Source organism: Convolutriloba macropyga, chromosome 6, assembly GCF_964194025.1.
Source record: "Convolutriloba macropyga chromosome 6, txConMacr16.3, whole genome shotgun sequence".
In the NCBI taxonomy this organism is placed as follows: domain Eukaryota; kingdom Metazoa; phylum Xenacoelomorpha; order Acoela; family Convolutidae; genus Convolutriloba; species Convolutriloba macropyga.
In genome coordinates, this window is record NC_134473.1 from 53,514,487 (window position 1) to 53,531,715 (window position 17,229).

A 17,229-nucleotide genomic window follows, 5' to 3' on the forward strand; every position below is an offset into this window, starting at 1 on the left:
TTGTGTTTTTGTGGGAACCTCTGTTGGCTCAAAATGTCTTACACGAACCTCTTGAATGATGGGGGTGTTATATTGGTTCGAGATTTTACCTGATTCCTTTGGATCGTCAGTTGACTGCTTTTTTAGCAAAACTTGACTTGCTGAAAGAACAAACTCTTTGATAATTGAGTCTTTTTCTTCAACTTTTTTAAATAAATCTACATAAATTCGGTACAGTTCATTTTTATTATCCGAATTGAACTCCTCTCGGTTCATCATGTTGATAATTAAGATCTATTAAAGTTGTTTAAAAAAGTATCAGATAAAAGTTAAAAGAATTAAGAACGAGATAAAGGAAAGCTAAAATTCTGTTTCGATTTGTCTTTTTTCTTCTTTAAGAACACACGAATAAAGCAAGGTCAACTGTTCGAAACGAGAGATTGCGCTTTTTGCGAGAGATTGCGCTTTTTGTGAATTGAATTGAATTGCATACTATGAGTCCCACAGACTCTCGGCACACTTATGACAATACATTATATTTCGTTCAAATCTCACACACGTTACTAAGAATTGTGCTCTCTTTTGAAATAATATTGTAGCTAAGCCATCTTTTGTAAAAACCGTAGGCGTCACTTACAACAGAAACTTTTCCTGACAGTTTCAAAATGGCTTGAGGCAAAAAGAACAAAAAAATATGATTCCTCACAGAAGCAAACTTATGCACCTAAATGCTCTAGTCTTTTGTTATATGGAGATATCCTATGCTCTTCAAGAGAATTTATAATCACACGATAACTTCAACCAAAAAATAAATAAACTGGAGATACCTGTTTCAGTCAGAAAGTTCAATAGCTCCACAGAATTGAAACTTGAAATTTAAAACACTGATTAAGAACTTTCTCAGCAAAAATTTCAATCTCGAAGACAAAGAACCATAACATTCCAACTGTTTAATGATTTAACATGTCGCGCTTAAAATTAAATCGAATCAACGCAAAAAATGCTCGCTATCAAATTAAATGTGCAACCAACGTACTAGAAAATTCGGAGTCCAAAACTCTACTTAATGGAGTTTTTCTCTGTAATCCCTCATTTAACGAAATCCAACGAAAATATTCTTCAGCCGCAAAGCCATGTTCTATAAACAAGCAGAGTTGCTTCGAAATTTGATAAGAGGATAGCTAATTCTTAACTCCTCCTTAGCCTTTGTTTTGTTTAAACAATAAGTCAGGATTAATTCCGTGTTTTTTTCAAGGAATATCAATAACAATTTGTCAGCAGTAAGTTCTTACAGATATCGTTCTTAAAAAACAAATTTGTGCTCTCGTTACAAAGTACGATCTTTTGCTCTCGTTCAATTTCCAAAATTCCTAACAAAACCGACTAACGACTGGCGAGCGGTTGGTAGTAGCCTTTGTTTTGTTTTAACAATAAGTCAGGATTAATTCAGTTTTTTTCAATGAATATCAAAAACAATTTGACAACAGTAAGATCGTTCTTACAAAACAAATCTGTGCTCTCGTTATGAAGTACGAATTTTTGCTCTCGTTCAATTTCCAAAAATCCGAACCAACTAACGACTGGCTGGTTTTGTCAGTAGCTAGCTCCGGCTTAGGGAGACTAGCTTTATCCTAATTAAGGGGGTAAATCGAGCGTGCGGGGTTACGGGTAGAATGATGTGGAGGGGGAGATGACGTGGGGTGTACGGGGGGGGGGGGGGGGGGGTGAGACTTTAAGTCATACCCTTCACACCATGAATTTATGGGTTTCGGTGAATCACATTCTTAGAGACTAGTGAGCCGTAAGGGCTCAGGTAATGGCTCAGGTAATTAATGTCCCACGGATTTCACTGTTTATCCCGTTTTGGAGGACCAAAAGACAAATGTTCAGACAGAAATATATCAGAAACAGTTGGTAGTACAGAAAATGGCATCAAAAACATACCCGCCAGATTGCCGGAAAATAGCCGCCGTTGATTCCCATAACTCTATTGGGATTGAAAGAAAGCAAAATCAACAAAAAATTGATTTTTGTATAAAAACATTTTTAACTGCGATTTATTTTGATGTCATTTTGTAATTGAACATACACCTGTCTCTCAGTGAGAGGCTACAGGGTCTAGTATCAAAACTAATAAGCATTATAGAAAGTAACTAAAACTTATGAGAACAAAGTTCAAGTACCGGGCATCCAAAAATGGGCTTTATGGGTTTATCCCGTTTCTATTTCTGACTGATTTTTTTATACTGACTCTCTTCATTTTGAATTGCTTTGCTGAGCAGCTGCTGTTTAAAAGGACTTTGAGCAGAATGACAGAAGAATGAAACTAGCCTAGAGAAGTCAAAAAGATTTCACGCAAAATGTCGAAAGAGCGGCAAAATGGGTAAAGCGAACAAAAAGGCCTAGAATGGACTATGAATGGATTGGGAAAACCATTTAGAAAAAAATCCGATCCAAAAAATCGAAAAAACAGCAAAGTGAAATTTCCGCATGTGAACAAAAAACCACTAGCGAGAAAGCGAATATTTGTTCAAACACCGTTTTCTCACTCTACTTTAAATTTAAAGCGAAAGAATTTCACGCCTCAAAACAACTCGCATTTTCGCTCCACTTCCTATTTCGGCGTGACCAAAATCACTACTCCGATTTGACTTCAAAAATCATGAAAATGTGTGAACAGATCTTAAAAAAAAGACAGCGCCCCAATACAATTCAAATTCTTTGAATTGTAAAAAAATAGGAGCGCTATAATAGCCGGCTGAGAAGATGAGGGCGGCTATTAATAACAGCACGACCAATTTAATTGCTACTTTGAACGTTATTTGAGAGCAATTGCCAAGTACTTATTTTCTCGTGTTTTTCAACAAACAAAATCAGTTATTCATTCCCACGAACATAACCATAAACGTCGGACAAATTGCTCTCAAATCATTGGTTTGGATGAGCCTGCGACCTCCTCTAATTTCACATTTCACTTCAGGACTTAAAATCATGTTATAAGCTGATATTAGGCAACTACTCCAAATAACAGGACAGTATCCGCTACTATTATCCTTTACAACTTCAAACGAAATCGGCAACATCAGTTGATTTCAGTTCCAACTGAAGAATCGGTGACTTATCGGTCATCAACTGATATAAAATCATTTGGAGTAGGTTGGATTAGACATTTCGACAAGCAAAAAACCAATAATCGGAAAAGTGATGATAGACATATCTTCAAAACGGCTCGAAAATTCATGAAAAATTGCATAAAAGAGCGACAATACCCCTGAAAGTGTCAAAATTCATGCGTCAAAATATTTTTTACAGGAACCTGCGTGAGCTGAGTTGGTGCAGGAGGGGGGAGGGTGCATGGAACAAAATGTAGCATTGGAAGACGATGAGAGGAGGGAGTGTGAGTTGGGCGTTTGTGGCCGAGGAGGCAGCAGATTGCACGCATTAGCAGCAACAGATGAAGCGGAGGAGGAGGGCTTTCCACTCGGCGAGGAGGTAGCTGGAAAAACATCACATATTGAAATCAGTTTCAGACATCTATTTTGAACAGGTTTTTAAAAACACACATCGAAAAATTTCTTAAACCTTTTAACATTAGTCTTAATCATATCAATCTGAAACTCAATTTAGCGCAACCTTTAAACATGTACTTTGGCTGTTTTCAATTCGTCTCATTTTCATAGAGCTTTAATTTGAGTAACATGGTTTTTACAAAACAATCACGCGATTGTTTTAACATTTTCTTTTGGTCTAATAAACTAAATTTGCTCAACTTTTAACAACAACGCGCCAACAGCCAAAATTCCGTTTCTTGGGAAACTCCAACTCATCAACATGTAATTTGTGATTAGTTCAAAGCATTTGACAGTCAATCAGAAAAAACGAACACAGTGGTATCGAATATATGTTCTATTTTGGTACCATTGACAAACACACACGCCACGAGCACGCTTGACATTGTAACAGCTTGACTTCATTTGTATAGATGAGAGAACTTCTAGACGAGCAATCATACGCTGATTAGCTAACAAAATCAACTTTTGATTAAAAACTTTTCAATTACTCTGTAAGAAGCTAGAGGTCATAGCAATCAATATTAAAATGACTTTCAAAATTCTCTACGTTGATTAAAATTTATCTAAAGGTGAACTCCTATCTAAAGTTTTGCCGAGTTCAATTTTAGCAATTAGTAACAAATGCTATTTACATAGGAGAAAAGTGACAGGTCTCCATATCTGGAGTTATAAATTATGGTTTCAGACAATAGTTGCGTTGTTTTGATAACAACGCAGTTCATTTGAGACAATTTGCATATACTAAAATCCATGATAGAGGAGACAATTACAACAAACATAGCCGGTAGACAATAGCCGCCAAATAGACTGATGAGACGCCTTGTAAAAGACCACAGGCAAATGACGTGAAACGTCAAAATAAAATCAGAACTTCAATCAGATCCTTTTCCAAAAAGTTATTCCAAAAGAAAAACTGATCGCCTGATGGATCGGAAATCTAATACCAAAGAGTGAACAATGAAGTCAAGCACGCCAAAGCTGAGTGACAAACATAACAAAAAAGCAGTCTGATTATGACGAAAGGACAGTTAGATGGTCGCGGGGGATGGGATATTAGGCGAACACAATTTCTGCCGTTGGGCAACAATTTTGAACTCAGTTTTGAGGACTTTAGGCGGATGCCAATTAAAACACTTAAGGACGGTACTCCAAAATCCACGTGACGCTATGAAGTACTCAAGTTTCCCTGACAAATTTATTTATAAGTAAAATTAACCGCTTCTTTTTAAATTCTAACATTATTTATACAGCCCTTCGTAATATTCGGGCCAAAGAATTTGCAAACAATACGGGGAAAGGAGTAGAGAACATATCAAAAAAGTTTCCATAGTTTTATTGAATTGAATTTAATTGAATTTCGTTTATCTGATGCATCAAAATTGTTCTATGATGAAAGGCAAAAAAGAAGCACCAAAAGGAATTCTACTACAGGCTGATGCACAACAAGGTAGAGCCCAGGAGACCTAATAAGGAGAAACCAAAGACCTAAGGTTGGGAAATTTGAAGAAGTGGATAACTAGAAGAAAAATTTTTGAATTACTAAGTTAATGCGAAGATAGCTTTTTTCAAACTTATGAAGAAACCTTTGATGCTTGAAGCACTCTTGTTACACAAATCTGAGGGTATCAGGTTATTTTCCTGCAAAAGTTGTATGCAATACCCATTCTAACTCTTGAAGAATTATTTCCAGCTCTTGATTGTCTTGTTTTGGAAAGCAATGTATTTTTTTGGCGCTAATCGTGTCTGAGGCATCTAAGGGAGTTCAGAAAAATTGTGCTTGGACTGGCGTTTGATTTCGAATTTAGAGGAAAACTTCTTTAAAAAGTTCAATAAAATAAAGCTCAAAGACTGTAGCATGTTGCGACTCGTTCATTATTTCATGCACTGACTCCCAAGAGCGTTTAAAATAAATCGATCTAAAGATTAGTTTCTGGGCTTTAAAAATTTCTGTTAAATGATTTTCGAATCGGAAGTGCTTCCATAAATTAAAAGTCCCTAATTCGTGATTTTATGTATGTATCATAGAACCTAACCATTTGTTTTCTAGAGAACAAATGCCGAGCTTGATAAGCCATTTCGCAAAACTTATTCAGTTTTTTTTCTACAGTTTGTATGTGTATTAAAAAATTGAGGTTATCAATACAAACACCAAGTATTTATGATCAGAAACCAGTTTCTCAGAGCGACCGTGATTTTTTTTACCAAACTGCATTTTGACACATTTGGATCTGTTCAAAGTCAAATGATTTTTTCTGACCACTTATTGAGACATTGCTGGTCTTCATTCATATTAATGCATGGTTTGAAGCTGTTATTGAGAACTAGTGTCATCTGCAAAAAGTATGCAAGGGCCAGATTTATGGAGTCGTTCATATCATTCATGTAAAGCAAAACCAATAGAGGGCCCAAAACAGAACCTTGAGGAAACCCGCATGGGACTTCAAGTGTTTTGGATTCCGAGTCATCTCCTACCACATATTCTAAACGATTAGAAAGATAACTCTCTAGAAAGTTATACATTGTTCCTCGGAATCCATAGCGCCAATTTTTTTAAGAAAACTTAGGATTAACTACATTAAACGCTTTTTTCAGGTCTATAAAAGATGCAGAGCCGTATTTGGCCTTGTCAATAGTTTCTCTCATGAATTCAAAGAAAACTGTTAAGGCATGCACGCACATCTATTCCAGCAGAAATCTAAATGTTTTGAGTTCAATAAATCATTTTGGTCGATGAAATTCATCATTCTGCGATGTAATAGTTTTTCAAGCAATTTACTTAGAGCTGAAAGCAAACTATTAGGTCGAAAATCTGATAGTTTATCGGATAAACGAGTTTTAGGTAGAGGTTTAATCCGAGCAATTTTAAAGCTTGATGGAAAATATTGTTCTTTGATAGTTGTTAAAAATCTCAGATAGTGGCTGCTAATAACCGTAGCCGATATTTTAAGTGCAAACATACTCAAACTATCATGCCTCAGTGATTTTTTGTTTTTATATTCTCCCAGAACAACTAAATAATTTAGAGCTAACAACCAAAAATCGACAAAATGTTGCTATAATTGCTGGATGTGCCTAAACTTGAAAAGCTCTTAATTTTTCTAAACGAGTAGCTGTGTTTTTTTGAGCTGTTATCATCTAGAAACAATTGATAGAGAAAATTGAGTACTTCATAGCGTCAAGTGAATTTCGGAGTATCGTCCTTTTCAGAGTATCGTACATTTTTCGGAGTAACGTCCTTTTCGGAGTATCATACATTTAGAGTGGTATCGATCGGAATGTCCACAAAACTTGAGCTCAAAATTTTTGCCTAATGGCTACCAAAATTGTGTTTGCCTAAACGAGTTTTCGCCTAATATCCTACGCCTCGATGGTCGCAGCAAAAAAAACGATGCAGACAGAGTTTAATTCACTATTTAAAACTACTCGCTTTTTCGGTGTAATAACTAATTCCGGCGTGACATCAATCACCAAAAAAATTGATTGAATTCCAATGACCACAAAATAATCAAATCGAAGTTGCCAAATCAAATCAAAGTTTTCAAAAAGACAGCGCCCCTATACATTTCAAATTCTTTGAGAAAAGAAAATCACAATACAATAAAAAAAAATAGCCTAAGCTACCGCCTCTCGGCTGTGCACAAGAGTTGAATAGTGAGCCGATGATCGAACAATGAACTATAACTCCAATTAAATACCAACTAATACAATTCATATTCTTAGATGCAAAAACTGATGACTAATAACAAATCGTAGACATAGTTCCAAGACATTCCGAACGACAGCGAATGATATTTTAATTGCTGATGTAATGTGTAATGAACTTGGCCATTTTTATTTTTGCAGGCAGTTGTGAGACTTTCCAACTAGAATGTTTCATAAGAACATTCTGACCAGAGCGAAAAACAGACGATTAAGAGAAAAACTTACACAACAAAGAGGAACTAATTGCTAAAAAGTGTTTTGGAGCAATTTAAAAAGTTTGACAACCCGCCTATATCCGAGTTGCTAAAATCTTCAACTACTTAGATAACCTTGCAAACCAAACTAGAATGCTGCGAAGGCTGCCAAAGTGCAATTTCATCACTTCCTTCAACAGCATCCAAGAAATGTTCGAATGATTAACTCCGCATTCTCATTTAAGTTATGTTTTCATTGGACAATCATTCGATCAGAAACTTTATAATGGTGCAGCAGCTGCAACTATCCGAGCACTCCAAATAAATTCATATCATTAGAAGCGTTCAAAATAGTTCTCCAATTTTTCAAACTGTTCATGCTAGTGCCGGCCTGATGCTCTGCCTTGGCTTTTATAATTCCCGAAAAGTTTTCTTCAAACATGTTTAGTTTTCCCTCGCATAAATTTATTTTCTTCCAAGCACTGCTCCAGTTTTTGCAGAACACATGAAAAGAAACAAATGATTATGTAATTTTGGCAATGTCCAGAACAGATGACATTACGTTAAGAAATAGCTTATAGCGAATTACGATTGTACTTACTTATAGGTTCAAGCTCTAGTGATCGCTTGTACTGATCGGCCTCACAAATTTTGACTAATTCCTCCAGGCACGTATTAGAATTGATAGAGCGCATGATTTGTGGATTTGAGTCAAAAGCTAAAACACAGACTTAAACTCAAACACGATTTATCATCTGGACAATTTTTGTCAATAAAAACCAATGATAAGAACCGGATATTTTCAACTTTGCTAAACAATGCTCTTAGGTCCAATTTTGATATATTTACAGTAATAGGGCGCCTAAGAATTTCGTGCTCACTGAGCTACTCACAGTAGCGGTGACAGTGGGCTGCGCAAGTGGTTGACAGCAAAATATTGAGAACATAACTCACATATTGACTGTCTAAAAACTGTTTTCATTGTGAAATGAAGTACCCAAAAAACTTACCATAGTTCAAGTGCTGATGATATTTCATGAGAGTGTTGACAATATTGCACATTTTTTCGTCTCCAGAAGTGGGGACCTGATGAGCACTGCTGCCGTTCGCTTTTGACGCCTCTGATGATGACAGACGGGATGACACCACCACCTTGTCACTATCATGGCTTGCATTGGCACCTGGCTTCGTGTGGTCTTCAATCGCTAATCTACCGTTTTGCTGGTCATTAGAAGTGAGCTGGTCCACGGACTGCAGATAGTCAAATTCCAGAAGAAACATTCCTGTGAACATCGTACGGCAAAACATAAGAAATGGGTAAAACCACTCAAGGAAAAAGAAAAACATCGCTGGCAGATTGCTAGAAAATAGCCGCAGTAGCTTCGCAGTCTCAAGAAAACAGTAAAGACAGACCAAAAAAATTAGTCTTCATTGAAGGCTGATATGTTATATTTTGATTAAAAATCTGTATAAGTTTTTGCTGTCTCTATTAGCTGCTCTCAAATAACCATCATTTAGAGTGACACACGACCATTTGACCTTGTCTCTTTGAATTAAAGTAAATAAAAGTCAATTTCAAAGTGAGGAAGTCATTTTTGTGAGTGAGGTAAGTCAAGTCTGACCAAAAATTTAATCACGCAAATGAAAAAAAACTCGCTCCACTAAGAGCGAAAAATGACGTCACACGCACTTCAGTTGAAATTGCATGAACGAATGAACAAAAAGCAGATTTGAACTGGTTGTGACGTCATATGGTCGTAACAAAAATCGCGACGAAATAAAAAAAACATAGCAGGACAAGTCCTGACGTACAATTAAAAGAATCTTCATTGACTAAACAAAAAATTAGACCTTGAGTGGAATATGAATGTGGTGGGAAAACTATTTAGAAAAAAATCCAATCCAAAAAATTGAAAAAACAGTAAAACTCAAAGTGAAATTGCCGCATGTGAACAAAAACCACTAGCAAGAAAGCAAATTTTCGTTCAAACACCATTTTCTCACTCTACTCAAAATTAGAGCGAAAAAATTTTACGTCGCAGAACCACTCGCTTTTTCGCTCCATTTCCTGTTTCGACGTGACCAAAGTCACCACTCCAATTTGACTTCAAAAATCATGAAAATGTGTGAACAGATCTTAAAAAAAAAGACAGCGCCCCAATACAATTCAAATTCTTTGAATTGTAAAAAACCAAGAGAAGGCCAATAATAGCCCCAGCTATCGCTGTGCGGCTATTAAACAGATATGGGAAAAACCACAAGCAATGGGGATTGACATTCCTTGTTTAGGGACAACAGATTTGAAACATAACCGACTACGTCGGGCGAACTGCTCTCAAACAACCGGCGAGCAGTTGGCTGCTTCATTAGCTAGCCACGGTTTAGCCAGGCTAACTTTATCTTGCTTCGACTCCGCAACTCTTAGTTTTCCAGCCTTGTTAGTAAATAAATCAAATAAAAAACATAAATTAAAAAATTGCAAAATATTGCAATATAAAAAAGTTTCCATATTTCGCAGTTGAAAAAAACTCAGAACCATTTTTTGTCTCTGGAGTTTTGTCAAGTAATCCATCTGCAAAACTTAAACAGTTTCGATGGCCAGTAACGATCGTTAAACTCAGAAAAAGAAAAATTCAAAAATTTAGAAAACAATTGCAAATTGTAACAAAATCTTGCTAAAATTAAAGCTATTAAAATCTTCAAAACCATTCTATTGTCTAAAGAGATTATCCAGTAGCCCTATTTGAAGCTTTAAAATGTTTCACTGGCTTATAAAGATCCATAAACTTGGAAAATGATTCATTTTCCGAAAAAAAAAAATTAACTATCAAAAAATTGCTAAAGCAGGAGTCATTAAAAAATTTGATAACCATTCCATCAACTCTAAAAACTATGCAATAGCTTATTATCAGTTCCTGGAGGAGGTTTCTAGGACACTGGTGCGGAAAGAAATTTTAAATTTCAAAAAAACATTCAAAAACTGCAACATTTTTTAAAGAAAATTGCTTAAATTTGTGATATTAAAATCATGAAAAACATTTCATTACATCTAGAAATTATGCAATAACCTATTATCAAACACTAGAGAATGTTATGCGGCTCTTGAGGACGGAGAAACCTAAAATGACAAAAGAATTCAAAATTCAATAAAATTCAGAAAAATTAAGAAGGTGAAAACTAATCCATGGTCAAAATATTATATTCCAGTAACTTATTATCGGACCCTAACGTTGACTTTCTGAACCCTGAGGCTGAGACTACCTGAAAAATGACAATAACAGAAAAATTGAAAAAAAAATTGCAAGGTTTGTCAAAAAATGTTAAAATTCGTGAGATTTAAAAGTTGAAACAATTCCACTACGGCTAGAAAAAAGCAGTAACCTATTGTCAAACCCTAGAGAGGGTTACTTAACCCCTGAGGGTGGAGAGGCCCAAAAAACGAAAATTCCGAAAAAAACTTGAAAAAATTATGATAAAGTTTAACACGATTTCATGGTAAATGAAATTTTTCCAGTAACTTATCAAGACCCTAAGGAGTTTTTCTGACCCCTGCGTCTCGAAAGATGTGAATACTGAAAAATGACAACAAATTGAAAAAATTGCACGTGTTGTCAAAAAAAATGCTTAAAATAGTCATGTTAAAATGTTGTAACCATTCCACTACCGCTAAGCAGTAACCTATTATCAAACCCTAGGAATTTCCTGGACACCTAGGGCTAATAAAACTGAAAAATTATCAAAGCTTGAAAAAATTGTGAAAATTAGTATAAATTTGCATGTTTTTAGCGAATGGTTGTTCGCCAGTATCTAGCCAGGGGGGTGCACCGGTGGGCTGATGGGGGTGAAACAGTGGGTGGGGGGACACGCTGTTGGGGGGGGGGGGGTGCTGGGCAATAGTGGGGGGGGGGGGGGTCAACAGTGGGGGTGCCTTCAACCTCTAAGAACCTCTACCCACGCAATAAGTATAAGTCTCCAAAACAGTTTGCGTTGAAAAAGAGCTGAGAGGCTCTAAGAGCACTTAATACCCGCTGGGCGCGCTACCTGTTTATCCCGTTTTTGAGGACGAAAAGTCAAATGGGTCAAGGACGAAAAATCGGTCAAGCAAAAAAATTGCATACAAAAAAGACCGACAGGACTAATATGATTACAACAAACTTCGTTTGGGAGCTATTAATAAGTTAAAAATTTTGGCGATAAAAAGATCTTATTTTTCTCGATGGACTATTTGAAACATAAACCGACTAATGTCGCAAAAAATGCTCTCGATCGACAGGCGAAGCAATTTAATTCAGAGGATGTAGCCTAGATAAATTTTTCTTTCTGGTGTAAAAATAGTTGCTAACGCCGGTATTCGAACCATGGACATCCCGATCCCTCAACAGAAGCACTGCCCACTCGGATATTAGGCCGTTCATTTTGCTCTGCTGCAATCAATTTTATTTTAGCAACAAGCTTTACTTCGGAGTGAGAACAATAAGAGATAACTCAAAAATGAAGAACGAATGCGTGAAAAATTCAATTAAGAAGTCAAAGAATGTTTTAGAAAAGCGAAAAAACGGTCAATTGAAAAATTTGCATTAAAAAGACCAACACGTTTACACTAATTGCTACGAACTTCGTTCGAGAGCAATTAAAAAGCATAACCTACTGTTGTCTGACGAGTTGCTCTCAATCAACAGATAAAAATTTTGGTGTTTTCTGCTAAAATACGGAGAAAATGAGCGACGGTTCTTGAAGAGTTCAACTCATGGTTGACATTCAGGTAAAAAGGCTATTACAAGTTCTAAATTCCACAAGGAAATTAGATTGAAAATCGCACGTGTCATAACTGTTTTATCTTTCAGAAAAATGAGGATTAATTATTTGTCAGTTCAGAGTTTCTTTTCCTTAAAAAATTAGAGAATTAAAATCAGAAGCTTTTATTTATCCCTTCAGTTTTTGTTTGAGCACGAAAAATAGGTACCAGACTGAACGAAAAATGTTTGATCTTCTATTTATAAAATACGCAAAACTTTTAGGGTAAAGCCTTAATTAAAATCTGCTTTATCACGGTCTACCACTCCTTAAACTGCTTTATTTAAGAAGTAGCATAGAGATAATGCAGTAAATGAAACAGGAGCATAAAAAGATTTTAACAGTTTAAGAGAAACGCGCTAGAAATCATCCAGCGCGTTTGGTCACTACTTCATTAATTGATACATCATTAATGGGAAAACCGACAATAGGGTGGTTCGGCAATAGGGTTATAGAATGACCTCGGGATCAAACAAATGAATCCTGATTAGAGAGCTCGAAAAATTACAAATGAGGATTAAACATTGCAACAAACCAAAGAAAGGCACCACTGGCTGTTCTGATCCGGGTCCCGATGTCGGAGGTAATAAATTCCTCAAATTAGAATAGTTTGATTCGGGACTGATCCACTGAACAAATTTGTCGAACTTAGCCCGGTCTTTTTTCTCCACATGCTGAAAAGAAGCCGAGTTATTATATCAGTAATACTTTACACGTGTTCTGCAAAAAGCTTATACTTGTGTTTATAATTGTATGAAAGGACGCTGTCCCACCTTTAACCCCTATTTATTTACCCCTCAATGGGCTAAATGATAGGGGGTTGCCCTTCTATCATTTGACCCCCAATTTCAATCCATTATATAATTGGTACTAAAATTATTTTTCCATGCCTCAGCGCCTTCATACGAAAATATCAAAGCGGAACATTGGATTAAAGAAAAAACATGCTACTAATGCAGACTGCTAATTTGCGGTGTAAAATGATATGGTGTTAAGATATACAGTGTTTAATGAATCGGGTGAAAAAATGTATAACTGAAAGAACAGACCTCCCATGACTTTTTGAGTCTGTTGATTGTGGAACTGCTAAGAGCTGTTACAACTGCTGCGAAGCCTTGGAAGTTGGAGAGTGCACATAGATGCTAAAACAAAATTTCACATTTCTGGTTCATCTCAAAACGATGTCTAAAATATTCCGAGGAATTATACCGATATAGTCATAAAGAAGGAAGTACAATGTTCAATCAGCCAAGTTTATGTTTAAGAACTAGTTCATGAAAGCAAGCACCTGTTTTGTGTAAGAATGAATATTACCATACGCTTGTTATCGCCATCGAGAAATTAGCGAACTTCGTGGAGAAGCCAATTTGCTGAATAACTTCGAGATGGCGATGTGATAACAACCATTCGGTAATGTTTTTAATCAACTCTTTAAAAACATTAGCACACGGTAATGAGCACGCAACTTGTGTACGAAATCGGACAGAGTCAAAGCTTTTATGTTTGTTATCTGACTTATCAAAGTTCACTGTTGCTGCACAACGATAACATTCAGAATCTTTTTCCCCTTCCATTTCTAAAAGAGAGAATATTTCAACTATCCGTAAATCACTTAAACTATCTAAGTTATATAGAAGTATTGTAAAAAATTGATCAGTAAAATCGACAGCTGTTAGAAATATCTAACTTCTTACCTTTGCCACTTTGATGAAAAACGTTAGCAAATATCCCCTTCTTTTGCAGTCGTTACTGGAGAGAATTTCTGCTCTCGCCCAAAACATTGTCTAAAAAAATAAGTCGCTTTGAGTGAAAACTTAAATTGCTGAAAATAGGCCTTCTCTCTAAACAGTTTTTTCACATATAACCCATAGGGCGAATTGCTATCAAGATGCCCGTTCCCTAATAAAGTGAATATATAATTATTCTACGTGACAGTCGCATAAAGAACGAGCGGAAAAGAATCGAAAAATATTTCTTCGCATAAAATAGTAATAAACAAACCTGATTAAATCTATTCGAGCACGCCTTAACACCCGCGCAGCCTTTTTTGTTTTTAGCATAGGCGTACAGATCCTGAAACAAGTCCATCGCTGAATTTAAAAAAAAAGTATCATAAATTAATTTTAGAAATCAAAACAGTAATTTCGTACCTCGGATGTTAATAAACGGAACGCTTCAGCGTCCCGTAACGTTATCTGTTTGGCTACATCTTCAGGTTGGAATTCGGTAATAGATGTCACGTTTAAATCATCTTTAGAGTTGTGAAAAGGATATGTTCGACACTTCTCGTGCTTTTTTGGGGGGTGCCACGTGTCGTAAAATGAGGTCTGCAAAAAAGTAGTCATCTCTAGAAGTTGTCTAGGGGACATTATTAAGCCAGCGCAATTAACAATACTACGAAGACAGTAACCATGTACTTACTGGTTGTTTGGGCATTGATGACTATGGATCTGGACTACTTCATTTAACACAGGATATTAATAACTGAAAATGACTTTTAACTCGTGTCAATACTCAAAAGTCTCGATGAAACATCAAACAGTTTGCAACAAGGTGTATACAAGAAAATTAAACGTGCCGTATTTTTACATATAGTTCAGCAATATGACAATTACTGATTATTTGGTTTTCTTGAGGTCTGGTGTTCTACTTTGTGTATTTTACGGAGACGAAGAAACTCAATCCACTTTGATAAATTAACAATAATGAATGTAGTAGTAGGGAAGACTTCTGGAACACATCCATGGGTGGAACACATCCGCGCCCTTCTTCGTCAGCTAGATGAGCTTCGAATGCCTGTTAGTGTAAACATAAAAAGCAAACTCTCTAAGTGCATGGGTAGTTGTCTAAAAATTTTTCGGATCTATTCGGATTACTAAATAGTTTCATATATAAATGAGATCCAGGGCAGCTGTGGTGGCCCTTTCCTGATGGTAATTGTTATTGGTGCAATTTCACTACATCACTCTCTTGAGAAGTGGAGGAACATCAGGGAACGATTCCATGTCGAAGCAGGTGATTACAGAGTCTGGTTTCAATCTTCATCAAAACAAAAAAGATACGTTGAAAATCGTACAAACAGCACTCACAAAAACTCGCACGTCCGAAAAAATTGTTCTCCAGCACGACATGAACAACTCCTTGACTAACCCCAAAAGTGACCCCTCTAACTGCTGTGCAACTGGTTTCTAAAATTATTTCGAAAGGTTGGGTGGAATTGTTTACTGTCAGAATCGGTAAACCCGACGTACTTAAGGAGCTGACGGAGACAGGTGTCCCAGTACTCCACATCTTCTACTGTCAAGAAGAAAAGAGCGAAGATCCAGATATCCTGAATCAGCAAAAAGCTGCACCTGGACTCTTTCCTGGAAATCAACTTTGACTATTGTGCGGAAGTACGGCGAAATTCTCAAAGCGATCACAAAGAAAAGATAGAAACCTTCCCAAAAGCAGCGACGAAAACAGCAAGACAGAAAATCTGAGTAGGTGCAAAGCGTTTTAGACCAGCTTGTTTAGATTTGTGTCCTATAGATTAATTTCCTTGGATCAGATCGAAAATAATTCTAACCTCGTAGTCCAAGTCATTAACGCCCAAGTTCAGTGCATAAGTTGGTACTGAGGTTGAAACAACTTGAATTTGAACCCTAAAAGCGCAAACGGTAAAAAAAACCTCTGAATCACGAATAACAATTTAGTGACGTACCTAAAGCCTGATTTCCTTGGCAACTGAGCAAATATGTTGTGTCCGATTTTGACTTCATCCTCAAGTCGAAAAGAAGTCTAAAGTCAAGGGCAAACTGTAAATCCTGTCAGAACACAATTACTGCGAATGAAGGATCTTACTCTTGTGTTTAGAAACACACATATGCACCTTATTCCGCAATGTGCAGCCTTGTCGAGTGTAGCCATAAACAAAACAAAGGAACTTGGAGCTAATTCAAAGCTTGTCTGCAACTCTTGCAGCCTTGTCGAGTGTAGCCATAAAGAAAACAAAGGAATTTGGAGCTAATTCAAAGCTTGTCTGCAACTCTTGTGTGAAAAAAAAATTAACGTGACCGTTTCATCCGATGTCAAAGCATGGCTAACTCGCTTGAAAAGATAAATTTGATATCACCGAAAACACATGAAGAGCTGTATCGAATATTGCACCTGATAGGAGCAAGAACGAAAAAAAAGAATTCAAAAACTTGGAAAATTCAACCCTGAGCGGAGCAAACCTAGAGTGCTGCTGGTAACCTAGAGTGCATCAAGTGAATATGAAGCCTCAGTGTAAATTGCGAAGAATTGTCAGTAGAGAAAAGAGCTCTCTCAAGGGAGGATGCTGACCAAGAAATCTCCATTCTAAAAAGGAGACGGGTACTGCTAAATTAAAGGGCGCAAGCAGAAAAACTCACCATCAGGAAATTCAAATCGTTCAAGGACGGAATGAAGGAGATGTCCTATCTCACTGCCACGGGTCAGTGACTAGGATTCTGCAGCTATATAAAGGGAGCATCGTGAAAGTAGAGAGAAGAAAGAAGTTTGCAAATCAGGTCCTACAATCTAGCACATCAAAAAATGTGTCTCTGCGAAATCTGGCTGAGCCATAATTCTATATTGACGGAACTTGCCCTCAACGAATCCATTGTTTGTCGATGTGATATAAAGACTGTTAGTGGCAAAACTAACACGTCCCCAGTCTGACAGCTGTCAAAAAAATCTCTTTTTTTTCAGAAAAATCGACTTCTCCACTGCCTGATTCTAGTGGTGCCTGAAAAATAGAACATGATGACTTTGGAACCATTGATCTAGTGTTCTAAACCCTCCCCCCAAACCGATGGGCGGCTCATAACGTTAAAACGTAATCGATTTTAACCTGCTCCTGAAAAACATTCCCAAAAATCCTAAAAAGGTTAATCTGCGGCGACCTTAAATGTCTTGAGACGAAATGGAAGACACTAACGAGATCAAATAAAACTGGCGAAGAAGTGAGAGAAATTTTTGAAGAA

At 36.7% G+C, this 17,229-nt stretch overlaps 1 protein-coding gene across 3 annotated transcripts in view; it reads right to left on the bottom strand.

The window, feature by feature from the left end:
* The window catches only part of LOC142341765 (uncharacterized), a 110,286-nt gene that overhangs the window by 20,637 nt on the left and 72,420 nt on the right, over positions 1–17,229 (bottom strand). For 2 of the 3 annotated variants that reach the window (XM_075392980.1, XM_075392981.1), the window contains exons 2-10: positions 14,663–14,725; positions 14,392–14,568; positions 14,243–14,314; positions 13,936–14,025; positions 13,291–13,383; positions 12,777–12,915; positions 8,458–8,730; positions 8,049–8,165; positions 3,296–3,475 (exon numbers count right to left, since the gene is read on the bottom strand). In XM_075392980.1, the coding sequence (XP_075249095.1) occupies positions 3,296–3,475; positions 8,049–8,165; positions 8,458–8,730; positions 12,777–12,915; positions 13,291–13,383; positions 13,936–14,025; positions 14,243–14,314; positions 14,392–14,568; positions 14,663–14,677 (1,156 nt within the window). In that variant the 5' untranslated portion in view covers positions 14,678–14,725. Of the gene's footprint in view, positions 1–3,295; positions 3,476–8,048; positions 8,166–8,457; positions 8,731–12,776; positions 12,916–13,290; positions 13,384–13,935; positions 14,026–14,242; positions 14,315–14,391; positions 14,569–14,662; positions 15,282–17,229 lie in introns of those variants that run through there. The other variant, XM_075392982.1, reaches the window with a different exon arrangement.